Genomic DNA, 13,696 nt, shown 5'->3' on the forward strand with positions numbered 1-13,696 from the left:
GCAGATCTACTTGAAAACCTCAAATCTTGATGATGGGGTGGATATAAACAATTTGTATGGAGATGTACCGACCATAATATTAGACACCATGTGTTGAATAGTGGGACTGAGCCATACGTGCGCTTCAACATTGCAACGGATAATGCGACTACCCCGCCGTGCCCTGCAGGTATGTCTGCGTATTTCATCCCTCACACTGTACACATATCCACTGATCACTGGCACTGAGTAGGAAATGACAACCTTAAGAGTACAAAGCCTAAGCGGAAAATTGTGGACGTTGAAAGAGGTGAGGTGAAGAAAGTTCGTGCTTAAATGTAATCAGTTCAGGTAACTAGCAGGATTCTCTTAAAGGCATGTATGTATGATTATGGCGGTGTATGATTATTTTCAAAGTGTGCCTCACATAAATTGGATTCTACAAATTTGGGATGGGGATGAACACCGCTTAAGCAAGGTATGATAGTCGTCGACCGACAACCGCTAGTCTTCAAGTCGTTTGTGATGACATCATTACCTTGCAGGTCTCTGCTGTACATAATGATGTGATGACTAAGAGGCAGCAATCATGTGATGCCCATATTTCCTTATCTTCCGATTATTACACTGGCGACCAACTACGACCAACAGGACCCAGCGGCCAACGACTTTAACCAGTATACCTGTACTACTACATATCCGAATACAATCCTGACCTCTAGGACACTTTACGCCATGAGATTCAAGGAAGTGCATGATAAACGCTTGAAAAAAAGGTGGCCCATCTCCCAATGGAATCCTTGATCTTTGCTTCACAGCGGCTTGCAAACACCGTGGCTCTACCACCCATTATATGGCGAGATCAGCGAATACTTTACTGCTTGTATCTCAATTAGACACAAACAAGCTGTTGAAGTTGTTCTAATACTTCCATGCCATGCTACGACGCTGGAAATTGAATCGGCCTTGACATTGAATACAGGAATGTTTCCACATTCCACATCCACATCAATGGAAAGTAGAAGATGGATGACAACGCAAAAGCAAGGTATTGATGTCGTCGACCGAGGACTGCTAGTATTAATAAGGGCCGCCACTGGCTACACGAGCATGTGAGCAGCTTGTGCATGAACCACGACTATCCTTGTGCCTTCCTTTTGCCGTATCCTTCTAACTGTCACCATGACGGGACGTGCTGCTCCTTTATTCCTCGAAATAATTGCCGAAGTCTGCCTGTGCACTCGGAATGAGGGACAGAGCCACAGATCACCATTCAGATCGATCCCTCGCAGCGAAGGACTGAAATAGGACTTCCGGAATCAGTCGTCGGTATACACAGTAAGCAAGTTATTTTCTAGGGGATATCTGCCGTGCCGTTTTGTTGATTTTTTCCCATAGATATCTACCGCTTTCCATCTCACTTCTATGACATGCGCGTAACAGTGTATTTTCGTACTTCAATCTACTTCCTCGCCTTCCTCGTCATCAGACTCCTCGAGCATATCCAGGTACTCATCATACACACGAAAACACCGGCAATCGTCGGGTTATTGTATACAGACTGACTTTCTTGATACTTCACATTGGGTATTGGAGGTATGGCACTTTTTCAGCATCCTTGCCGCGTGGTTTTGAACTTATTTAGCATTCGTTGCTTCTTGGGTAGCATGTCTTCCTTCCTCGGTGCCTGCCCTCACCAACAATTGTAGACCTACGGGACCACCCAAGTGCTTCTTGGTACTCAATTGGAATGTATAATCCCTTTGGAAATCCAAGTGAGATGGTTTTCGTTGCCCTGTAGTCTATCAACTGATGAGGTGCATGACTTAGATTGTCCTGGCTACTCCTCTGGTTGTGTTCGTCTTGCTCGTCCTCGAATCGTGAGTTATTGTCATCATGATCTTGTTGCGCATACGAGTATACACATCTAGTCCTCGATGGCTTGCAGAGAAAAGCCCACACTACGCAGCTAGACATTGCTGATGAGTTTCTTTCTCGACTTGAGGCTCTGCAAGATGCAGGTGGATGACAAGTATCTCCCTGACATACCTAAGCGTGAGACTGATAACAGCATCAACTGGGTTGTAATTTCTATATTGCCAGGTGCGGTGCGATAATAGATATCTTTGAGCAACATTTAATTTGTAAACGCATCCATTAGGACGAAAAACAATAGTTCACCCGTCAATACTTCTACACTATAATATCTAGACTGCCGAAAATGTGCATCTACTATCTATCCATCACACGTCAAAAATGATATGTCAGTGTCTGTTCTTAACTCTTAATTGGAAGGATTGAACTCACTTGTTTGTTATTCAGATTATACAACAGGACTGGTGACACCAGGCCTCAACCAACGCCCTCGAAATCATACCTCCTCACCAAACGGTGATCTCATCAGCAGAGCGCGCCAGGCATGACGAGAATCTGGGGATGTCCAATCCAGCTAGGCGCATACCCGAAGAGCCGGTGAGTTCACCCACCACGACACCACTTGGTCGACATGGCTCAACCTTTCACAGCATCGTTGCCATGCCTCACATGAGACTATCGATCCTGGCCTGTCTTGCCAGGATACTCACCCCACCCCTGTAGAACCAATGACATGCTCATACGGTACTAAGCATGGCGAAAGAACGTGTGGTTGTGGGTGTCCACGCTTCGCGTCCCTACGTAACTTCCTGGTATGCTACTGCCTTTCGTAGTTTTGATTTTTCGTTGACTGGCTTGATCGGTCTGAAACCTGGATAACTTGAAGCTGTACGTACGGCCGAACCTTCTACTACCACCACACCACCAAGCTATGTTCTCTGGCATGCCACATCACGAATCCGTCTATGGCTACTACGATGAGCTCGTAGAAGAAGAAAAACAATCCTACCAAGAAGCCAAGACCACCATTGCTACCGCCCATCAGATCCAGGATGAACTGAAGGAGCTTCGCCAGGAAACCGCGTTGTTGATGTATCGTTGCCAGTGTATCACTGGTACATGTTACTATCTATATTCTGTATTAACATAGCGCGAACTCCAAAATTGGTGCCACCACGCGCTGTTCCATCTACTACCCTTCCGAAGCGTAAACGCAAAAGCTCTTCCTCGGCGACTCCTGGTATGTCGACATTTGCTCTGTCAAATCCCACCTTTCATACTGATTCGCCTGTAGTCTTGCACCGTAAACCGTCCTCAGCGATGTTGCAAATGATTACCAACACCAACCTTCTGAAGGAACTTACGAGGAAGAAGCGAAAGGTGTAGTTACTTGGTTTATGCTGGATGATTATTCTCTTGTATACAATGTTTTGGGACACGACAAGGCTCTAATACATGCATATATGCGGCTCGGGGTATCCTTCTTGTTGAATAAACAACATGGCGACTGGAGAACTTCGAGTTGACTCACTAGCATGCTCCGACCTCAGCTGAATCTGGTATAGTATCGTTCATCCACCACCTCTCAGGTGCGCTTTGTCCTTCATTTTTCGGCCCTGGAACGGATGAGCAATTGACTCATGCAAAGTAAAGATTCGTACCTTCTTGGACTGAAGTTGAGTGAGAGGTCACGCTTCATGCTTGACCATGTCTTGCTCTACAAGTGCCTTGATATTTGCGAATTCACCTGTATACACCCGGTGAGCTCAACAGAACGCCTGACATATCAGAGTCAACGTACTTGGTGAGAGCCGGGCACTTCCTTCCAGGCAGAGTCTATTGAGCTTTGTACCGCTTCCTGGCGTCGTCGCGTGATCTCAACTTCGACTTCCAGGTCCGCAACCTTCTGGCGAGCCCGGCTGCAAGCCTTCTTTGCCGCGTTTGTAGCAGCTTCTTGGGCAAGGAGAATGGGGAGGGTGGACTCTTGTGTCAGCTGTTGGCATCATGAGATGCTTGCTGTCAGCTTTGGCTAGGAACTCTGCAGAGATAGAAGATGGGAGTGACATGAGGAATAATAGATATGTTGGAATCCTCGGTGTTGTGCAGGGTAGACTCCTGGCTGGTAAGGCCAGTTGATATGAACTTGTTATTCCTAGGCTCCTACAGAGCCTGTATTTATACTACTTCGCAATGTAATCTAGAATGTACTACAACTTTCTACTAGTCTTGTGCTTACTCAGCAACTCTCGGCATGATGCCGGATTGCTCCTTCTAGAACTTTCCGGCAAAATCCCAACAAGATAGAATGTAGGAGGAGCAAGAAGGGCCAGTGGAGAACAACTGCATTACTTATATATATGCAGGACATTGGAGTCAGTTGGGCTGGCGGGCTGCTATGCCAGGCGCGGCATATCGGCATCGTACCACCACCTTCCTCCTTGGGAGCAGGCTTCACCACCTTGACGATGATGACATTGGTCGACTTTGGGCATGCGGGACTGACTTTGATTTGACCGCATTGCTCCTCATACCAGTCGATGGCTGTGCATATCCGGCATCTCCTGCACACCAACTGCAGCAAGGAGTCGAGGACATCGAGGGAGTCGTAGCAGCTCACCGTTGGACATGAGTTTGACATGGAAATCCTCAGGCTCTCACATGCACATCCCCAGCTATCACCACCTCTGCCACATTCACTCGCTTCTGTCGCTTGTCAAAAGGCTCACATCTTTCATGTGTATCTAAGGTATCTTGGCTTGTTCGATGCCTCAAATGCTAGGGTATACAGGGTTCATCAATGACATACAGTGGGTAAAGCGACCTCACTCCGAATCCTGATTGTCCCTTGCAGGAATCTGTTCCTCCCTACTGAATCGCCTCCTTCCCGCACAGCCATGGACGTTCCCTCAGACAATCTCCCTTCGGCGTATCATGTCTTCTTCTCTCCACATAGCCATGACTGTCCTCTAAAGTGCATAAAAAGGCTGCGCAAGAAGCCCAGGGAGTACTACTGCAAACAACTATTTTCCAGACATGCATTCTCCTCCTATTCTCCCTGCCCTCCTACCACGGTTTTACGTTATTCATGCGGCTCTGGGATGGAGGTCACGTCCCAGTCAGGTCTTTTGTAGAGGCAGGACCGACTGGAGGCACTATATTAGCGCTACCACTAGCGCTCACAATCTGGATACTGCTCGCTCCAGAGAAGCAATCCCCCAGAGAGGATTTCTTCGATGACGATGAGCCTCAGACGTGGTGGACTCGCTGGGGAAAATTCGTGCCGCACGGGTTTATGCTAGTCTTTGTCGGCATTGCCGCTTGCCCGTTGGGTGCCATTTACATCCCGGAAGAGGATAGCGGAGACTTGAAAGCAGGTGAAGCAGCATCGGCTGCACTGGTCGGTGGAGTCTTTTTAATAGTGATTTGGTAATTGGCAATACATGAAGAGTTCTAAGAAAGTGGTGAGTACTCTTTCTTATTCTTGCATACCTTCTCTGATTTCGATGTTCAGATTTTAGCCATTCTTTATTGTTAATCTACTGTACGTGCCATCTATCTTACCTGCATCCCTTCCTCTAATTTTCCTTCAGCGTACATATTTAGAAGGATCTGTATATGCCGCTGTTGTTGTATTGTGGACAATACTATTTGCTTCACGTTGACTCCTCGAAATATGAACCATACATGCCGGCATCCCTCTGATATTCCAGGGGTTTCACTGAAAATGATCTGCCTGGAGAATTCCACCTGGGACCTCAGCGGTTCAACATTCGTAAATCCTACATTGGTATTATGTGTTATGTCTTCGAGTACCAACACCAGCCTAATCGGTCCGAGATCCCTGTATAAGTACTCCGGAGCCTAGATCCATCCCTCTGTGCTTTTCATCATCATTGAGATTACCGCTTGACCTCCGCAATTGTTTATAGATACCACGTACCTCAATCTCAGGTGTAAAGAAACTTCCTCCTCCGTGATTGCTATCTTACTTCACTCCAGTTGTCACATATGAAAGAATTCATCACCTTGGCTTTGAGCACAACAAATGATTACACTGGTGTTTCATGCGAGACGGGATCAAAAGCCAAAGCTGTAATTAATCAGTCCTTACGTTAACTTTCCCATCTACAGACTGGAAGACCTTACAATCGACTCATGCTTTCCATCAGCCATCCTCCTACTTATTGGAGCACTTTTTAAGTAGACAGGCATCGCATCGTGATTGAGCGTGCGCAAAGTTAAGTGTTTCTTTTTTGTAAACAAATATTATTGCTTATATGATCCCATCGAAGTAAGAGGTTGAGTAAACTACTAGAACAGTCAACGGATGATAGTCCTTGAAGAATACTCGGTTCTGCTTTCAAAACTCCGAGCAGTTCTTTTCTGAGAACCTTGGTCTGTAGGCGCCGATCCGTCGAGACTCGACTTCCGCTTCTCCATAACCGGTCTCAGAGCTCAAATGTTCATCCTGCATCCATGACGGGCACAATGCACTGGAAGCCATGCTGCTCTATAGAGGAGGGTACGTTCATCCGACCAGGGTTTCCACGCGCTGATTCGAACACTACGTTTACTAGCTGACACAATACTCACAGCACCCGGAAGTCCGCTCGAAATTGAAACACAGGTGAGCCGCCAGCATTTCAGCACACCTGCACATGATTTGAATGCGATATAGGATGTTGACGGGAGAGTATTGAAAGTCTGGAAGAATCTCTGGCCCTCCGTACGAGCATTCTTCTTACATGCTACCAAGGAGCACGTCGGCAAAACCTGTGTGGTATACGAGAAAGAACGCTACACCTTCCAGCAGATGCTAGAAATGGCCATCACCGCAGCTATGTTTAGGGATGTTTACGGTGTTAAGAAGGGTAAGGAAGTCCTGCCGCTTTTTGATTCTGCCAGTCTACTCACCTCCAGTACAGGTGATCGCATCATCATTTGTTCTCGAAACCTTCTGAGTTACTACACTGTGTTTTGGGCTTGCCGTGCGTTTTACTGTGATTCCTCGACAAATGGAGATCATTACTGAAGATTGCAATGCAGACCTTCTGGGCACTGTCACTGCTCTTGTGAATGCGTAAGATCTGTATTCATATGCTCCTAGAGTTGGTGTTCTGATCCGCACAACAGGTGGCTGCCATTGGATGCCCTCAGGCATTGTATCACACTTACGAAATTACACTGATCATCCTTGATCCCGAACGAGCGGAGCAGATTGAGCCAATAGCCGCTGATCTTAAACGCGCTTCAAGTGCCTCCGGATATCTTGTTCTTCAGGATCATGAGGGAAAAGGCCACTGGGAAGGCTGGGACATTTGGAGCGAAGCATTCCTCGAGTATCATAAGGATCCAGGAAAAATACTACGCAACGATCCTCGCATCATACCAGAGGATAATGCGACGATCATCTTTACATCGGGAACCACTGGCCTTCCTAGTACGGTTTTTTGATTTATCTGTTGATGGTTCTATTGCAGAGGGCGTCCTGAGCACACAGCGAGTGTTCCTGACATTTTTGTTCAACGTGCGGTCCATCTTCTGTGTGGTATGCTTGCTCTCATATATGTCTCGTCAGTCAGCCTCCACTGTCAGAAGAGACTACATTCGACGAGGCGTGCCGATCCCTTCTTCGCTCGCCTCAGGCACGAATAATGGGATCTTGCTTTCATCACCGCTGTTCCATGCCACTGGGACCAGCGCGACTGTAAGGCAAAGTCCATACCCAAGTAAGCAGGAGCTGATCTATCCTTAGCTCACTGGTGCCTTTTATGGAACGAAGATTATCTTAATGATAAAATGGAATGTAGTAGAAGGTGATCTCTGACTTCATCACCGTTTTGACCATCTTTTTAACACTGGTTTTTGTAGCTGTAAGGTAAATCAGTCCTCTGTCCTTTGAGGTGGAAGCATATTCAACGACATGACTACAGATTGTGCAAGGAGGAGGGTGTAATCTCTTTGGGTGGGTACATCGATACCTGTATCATGGCTGGGCCAGCTGACTATATCGCAGTGTTCCATTGCTTATAACCGATCTAGCCGATAGCCCGTTGTCTGGTTTTCCCATAGAAGTGATCACAATCAGAGGGGCTCCAGTCATGCTGTCTATCCTTCACAGGTCGAAAGAAGCCTTTCCACATGCAACACTGTATGCTTTCGCTCTACCTTCCTATTCCCAAGAATAATAATGATTTTACATAGCGGACAAGGCTATGGTTCCACCAAGACTAATGTGACATCAGTTGGTTTCTGTGAGGGATACCCTTCTCAAATAATATTTCCAGGAACCTAATTTGTTCCACCAAATGGACTGGATTATGTGGCCAAACCGGACAGCTGGTTAGTCCACCGAGTCTTGGGTAATAAACATTAAGCTGAATACGATCTCAGCGGTTTCATAACTCCTGTTAATGATATTCTGATAATGAAAGATAATGTCAGAGCTGCCTCGGGGGTGGTAGGGGAGATATGGCTTCGTGGACTGAATATGATGAAAGGGTACCACAGAGACCAAGGTTTGTTTCGGTGTGTATGGTGTTCTTAATGAAACGTGCTTACAACAAGCTTCCACGGCGGCTACTGACAAGGTATGCGAAGGATAGCTTATTTACATGTGTTTGAAGGCTCATCGAAATGGGTTCTGACTACAGATGGATGGGTAATGACCAGAGATCTTGGTTGCATCAATGAAGAAGGATATGTCTACGTTAAAGACAGGATTAAAGATATCATTATCCGTGGTGGGGAGAGCATTGTGAGTAGCCTGTTATATCTTGCTATAACAGGCTAACGGTTCGCAGGACTCGGTTTCCATGGAAAACGCCCTATATACCGAACCTTGTGTTCTCGAAGCGGCTGCAGTGGGCATCCACGATGGGAGTGGCTGGCGCCGGATGGAGAGCTCTACCTGATGAAAGGCTGGGTGAGCTGGTGACCACATTGGTCACTGTCAAACCTGGGTATCATGGAAAGCTCAGCAAGAAAAAGCTTTTGGAGACTGCAAAGAGACTGTGAGTGGTTGTGTCCAAGTTTAATTTGCGGTAGCTCCTCAGCTTATGTAGGGTCACTAAAATTCGCAGTCCTGATAATGATTATCTTGAAGGATGGGGAGTTTGGTGAGTATCTGTATATGCCCTTTATCAAGGCGCAGTTACGGATAATTGTGTGGAAAGAGTGGGTACATAGAAGGAAGGAAGATATGCAAATGGACGAAGCGAAATCCAAGTTGTAAGATTGCAACACGTCGTCCAATTGTAGTCAACCCGTTTATCATCAAGGGGACCATGTCATTCAAGAAGCAGAAAGCCCATAGATTTCATTCGGCATCTGTTGGGATAGCAATCCCGAGTTAGTGCTAGAATGCACTCGAAGCTTCGGCATGACTAAGCAGCATAAGCATTTAACCGCAAAAGTAGATATACAGAGTAATTCGTAGTAAGTTCTAGAAGTAGTACAACATGTATTTAAGTATGATGCCTCTCCCTCAAGAGGCTAATTAATTCTCTCTCTCTTACATTCTCCTCTGTACTTCCAACAGGTTATGGGCCCCGGCCCTAACTGAACTACTTACCCCATTACCTACTTTGCACTTTTGTACATTATGTACACATACAGAACCACATGGAAAGCCAGTCCGTTTACAGAATTGACCCCCTTAAGGGCCCGGAAAATTACCCGACATGGAAAATCAAAATGATCGATATCCTAACCAATTTAGGTCTAATTGATTACACAGACGGAAGCATCAAGGCCCCGGCAGAAGTGGCACTGGTGGCAGATTGGAAGAAGAGCGATAGGAAGGCTCTTTCGACAATAAGGTTGCAGGTTTCGGATGGCCTGCTGGTGTATATTGCTGGTTTGAAGACTTCAGAAGAAGCATGGAATGCTCTAAAAGACATGTATGAGTCCAGGGGACCCATGGGAATTGTCCTTGTTAGAAGGAGATTCTTTAGAGCTCAGTGTGAAGAAGGGGGAAACATAGAGGAACATATCAGGACTATGAGGTCCTATCAAGAGGAGCTGGCATCCCTCAAGCAGAAAGTTGAGGAGGAGGACTTCTCTATTACACTGCTTACATCACTCCCGGAATTGTGGAATTCATTCATTTCATCAGTGGACACTGCAGATTTGAAAGATTCCTACAAATTGATTTCCCGAATTCTCCAGGAAGACATCCGATTATGAGAAAAGACTTCTGATCCGACCACAACACTTGCAGCACATGGCAAGAAGAAGCCCAACTCAAAAATCACATGTTACGGATGTGGAGAAGCCAGCCACATCAGGGCAAACTGCCCAAATGGAAAGAAGAATTCCGGAAAGTCATGGAAGGGGAAAGGGAAGGGCCAGACCCAGGCACATGTTGCCAAATTGGATTCAGATGAAGAAGATTACACATTTTGCACTACAGACACTGCACTCGTTACGCTTGCATGGTCATCATGGCTGGGGGACTCAGGAACAACTAAACATATAGTCAAGAACAGATTACATTTTTCTGACTATGTTGAGACCCCAGGACATGAAGTTATTGGTGTAGGAAAGTCAAAAGGCTTGGGAAGAGGAACAGTAAAGATTAAAATGGTTGAAGGGGACAAAACCACTTCAGTTACACTGAAGGACTGTATTCACTGTCCCAAGGCACCATTCAATCTTATTTCGCTGGGGCGCATCACGGATGCCAGGTTTGAACTCAAATTCAAGGGATCCCGGATGAATATTAATTCACCGTGTGGCAAGACAATTGGCCACGGAGATAAGATATCAAAGCTGTATAGCCTTGACATCATCGCACCAGAAATAACCCAAGCCCACATGATAAAACCGGCCCGATCATGGCAGATGTGGCACCAAGTGATGGGCCACTTAAATATGGGATCAGTAAAGAGACTATTTAGAAAGAAGATGGTCAAGGGTATGGATGTGGATGAGTTAGCTGAGCCCTAGAAGGATTGCAAAGCCTGTATAAAGGCCAAGCACCATGTTGAGCCATTTCCACAAGAAGCTCAAAGGGAATACACAAGAATAGGTGAAATGACATTTTCGGACCTATGGGGGCCAGCCCGAACTCAGGGTATCCATGGAGAAAGATATTACATAAGCTTCACAGATGGCAAATCCTGGAGGACAATGTTGTATTTTCTGAAGTCAAAAGAAGGTACGGAGATCAAAAAGAAAATCCAACAGTACCAGAAATACATCAAAGTCCACAAAGGGGAGGACCTGAAGTTTATGAGGATTGATAATGGGAAGGAATACATTAATGAGGTGGTGAAGGAATACCTCCATGGCAATGGCATTCAGTTGGAACTGACTGCTGCATATTCTCCACCCCAAAACAGAATTGTGGAGAGAGTCAATCGGACCCTTGTGGAGCATGCACGTGCCATGCTAGAAGAACATCATTTGCCGAAATTCCTATGGCCCGAGGCAGTGGCATATGCCACATACCTGAAGAACCAATCACTGACTAAGGCCATCAAGAATGATCTAACCCCCGAAGAAGTGTTTTAGGGCACAAAACCGGACATTTCAACACTCCAGGAGTTCGGAGCAAAGTGCTGGGTGTTGCAGCAAGATAACAAAAGGTCAAAACTTGACCCGAAATCAAGGGAGTTCATTTTTACAGGTCTCACAGATGAATCCAGGGCCTGGAGATATTATAATTCTCAGACCAGACAGATTCAGACCTCAAGAAATGTTATATTCCTTGATGACAACACTAAAGAGCCTACAGACAATGACTATATTGTATCCCACCCTTCGTTGCTCGAGGGGGAGTTAGGGAACAATGTCGAGCAGACTCCAGGTGGAAATGATGACATTTCCGATGATTCCATGGCTGCCAAAATTGCCGAATCAAAAGGGGAAATGCCCCTTGATGCCTCGGTAACCAAATCAAAGCTTCCCATTTGGCATGGGAAGGTGATCGAGCCACATACCAAATCGGTCCGGATCGCATCAATCAATCAACCAAGTTACCGGTTGCTCAATAATCCAGCTGCAAGAGGCACGAAATCGCTGGAATTGCAGCGTGAAATGTCACAGGAACCTTCGGAAACTGCAAATATAGCAGCAGACTATGCATGTCTGGGGGAGACTGCAGATAACCTCAGTGATGAGCCATTAAGCCTTGAAGAAGCTAAAACAAGGCTAGATTGGCATCATTGGAAGAAAGCAATGGATGAAGAATATAATCTATTGACTTCTCTGGGTACATGGCAGTTAGAGGAATTACCCCAGGACAGATCACTTGTAAATTGCAAGTGGACTTATAGATTAAAAAGGGATGGTGATGGGAAAATCACCAGATACAAGGCCAGACTCGTTGCAAAAGGATTTTCGCAGGTCCCTGGCATTGATTTCTTCGATACATATGCACCGGTTGTCAGGTTGGACACATTCTGCCTACTTATGGCCATTGCCACACAAAGAAACCTGATTATACATGGAATGGATGTCATTGGAGCTTACTTAAATGGAAAGCTCAATGAATCCATTTACATGGCTCAACCGCCAGAATATTCTGATGGAAGCGGCAAAGTGGCACACCTCAAATTGACATTATATGGACTCAAGCAATCTGGCCGAGTTTGGAACGAAAAATTAAACGCTACATTTTTGGGACTTGGATACACGAGATTGATCAGTGATCAATGTGTATACATCAGACAAGTGAAATCAGGCCCCATAATTATAGCTGTGCATGTAGATGACATGACATTGCTTGCCCAGGATGATGAAACCATGTCTAACATGAAAGAAGAACTTAAGAAGAAGTTAAATGTTACAGACATGGGGGAGATTCAACATATATTGGGCATGAAGATAGACAGAAATTGGGAGAAGGGCACTATTACCTTATCCCAGAAGGCATATATTCTCAAGGTACTCGAGAGAATGGGCATGAAAGACTGTAAACCGGTCAAAATGCCTATGGACCCGAATGTATGGCTAGAGAAAATCCCCAAAGGTGATTCCCGAGGCACTGACACAGCCACCAGACAGTATTACCACACTGGTGTCGGATCTCTGATGTATGCGGCAAATGGATCCCAGCCCGATATTGCACATGCTGTCACGGAATTAAGCAAATATGTGCAGAATCCAGCTGCTGAGCATGTCACAGCACTCAAACAAGTTTTCCGTTACTTGAAGGGGACTCTAGACTTAGGAATTACATATGGAGGGACTACAGATGAACTGATACCTTATTCAGATTCAGACTGGGGAGAAGACAGAACAGATAGAAGATCAACATCTGGTTATGTCTGTACCTATGCAGGGAGAGCTGTTACTTGGAGTTCAAAGAAACAGCCCACCGTAGCCCTATCCACTATGGAAGCAGAGTATATGGCCCTTGTGCACACAACTAGAGAAGTAATATGGTTGCAAGCGCTTCTAACCAAATTAGGGTTGCCACCTGATGGTGCAACTACTATTATGGTCAACAATCAATCAGCGATCAAATTCACTGAAAACCCAATATTCCACGTGCGATCAAAACACATTGATATCTGTCATCATTTTGTTCGCGAACACATGGCTTCAAATGAAGTCAAAGTTCAGCACTGCGCCTCAGAGGAGAACTTAGCAGATATATTCACTAAAGGACTACCAAGACCATTACATGAATATTTATCTGCAGGTATTCTAGGAACTCGGAATTGAGGGGGAGTGTTGGGATAGCAATCCCGAGTTAGTGCTAGAATGCACTCGAAGCTTCGGCATGACTAAGCAGCATAAGCATTTAACCGCAAAAGTAGATATACAGAGTAATTCGTAGTAAGTTCTAGAAGTAGTACAACATGTATTTAAGTATGATGCCTCTCCCTCGAGA

General features: G+C 45.7%; 3 protein-coding genes across 3 annotated transcripts; 2 read left to right on the forward strand and 1 right to left on the reverse strand.

Annotated features, from left to right (window-relative positions):
* Window positions 1-1,161: 1,161 nt before the first annotated feature.
* Window positions 1,162-3,240, forward strand: EV420DRAFT_1487849 (uncharacterized protein; the record flags this gene model as incomplete). The annotated part of the gene is made up of 13 exons (XM_060470569.1): window positions 1,162-1,206; window positions 1,257-1,317; window positions 1,378-1,487; window positions 1,689-1,754; window positions 1,810-1,859; window positions 1,985-2,082; window positions 2,191-2,242; window positions 2,302-2,370; window positions 2,397-2,451; window positions 2,556-2,666; window positions 2,741-2,969; window positions 3,005-3,094; window positions 3,149-3,240. 13 exons carry the CDS (start codon window positions 1,162-1,164, stop codon window positions 3,238-3,240), a joined length of 1,128 nt encoding a protein of 375 aa, XP_060322080.1.
* A 302-nt stretch (window positions 3,241-3,542) lies between these two features.
* Window positions 3,543-4,750, reverse strand: EV420DRAFT_1487850 (uncharacterized protein; the record flags this gene model as incomplete). Its single annotated transcript, XM_060470570.1, has 6 exons — window positions 3,543-3,581; window positions 3,656-3,837; window positions 4,091-4,194; window positions 4,221-4,426; window positions 4,513-4,629; window positions 4,661-4,750. The coding sequence occupies 6 exons, from the start codon at window positions 4,748-4,750 to the stop codon at window positions 3,543-3,545; spliced, it is 738 nt and encodes a 245-aa protein (XP_060322081.1).
* Window positions 4,751-6,652: 1,902 nt separating this feature from the next.
* Window positions 6,653-8,605, forward strand: EV420DRAFT_1592335 (uncharacterized protein). Its single transcript, XM_060474935.1, has 13 exons — window positions 6,653-6,725; window positions 6,780-6,842; window positions 6,901-6,934; window positions 6,988-7,016; window positions 7,064-7,294; window positions 7,335-7,402; window positions 7,433-7,561; window positions 7,610-7,670; window positions 7,742-7,823; window positions 7,871-8,005; window positions 8,059-8,108; window positions 8,232-8,372; window positions 8,422-8,605. The coding sequence occupies exons 1-13, from the start codon at window positions 6,668-6,670 to the stop codon at window positions 8,457-8,459; spliced, it is 1,119 nt and encodes a 372-aa protein (XP_060322082.1). The 5' UTR covers window positions 6,653-6,667; the 3' UTR covers window positions 8,460-8,605.
* The last annotated feature ends 5,091 nt before the right edge of the window (window positions 8,606-13,696 follow it).

Source organism: Desarmillaria tabescens (genome assembly GCF_030435595.1).
Source record: "Desarmillaria tabescens strain CCBAS 213 chromosome Unknown EV420scaffold_140, whole genome shotgun sequence".
Lineage (NCBI taxonomy): Eukaryota > Fungi > Basidiomycota > Agaricomycetes > Agaricales > Physalacriaceae > Desarmillaria > Desarmillaria tabescens.

What these genes read in the sequence shown, in the direction of transcription:
- EV420DRAFT_1592335 (XM_060474935.1), top strand. Translation starts at nt 6,668, where the DNA reads ATGCTAGAAATGGCCATCACCGCAGCTATGTTTAGGGATGTTTACGGT. An exon ending in TGTTTACGGTGTTAAGAAGG is followed by an intron (nt 6,726 to 6,779) that starts GTAAGGAAGTCC and finishes CCTCCAGTACAG; the next exon opens with GTGATCGCATCATCATTTGT. An exon ending in ATTGGATGCCCTCAGGCATT is followed by an intron (nt 7,017 to 7,063) that starts GTATCACACTTA and finishes ATCCCGAACGAG; the next exon opens with CGGAGCAGATTGAGCCAATA.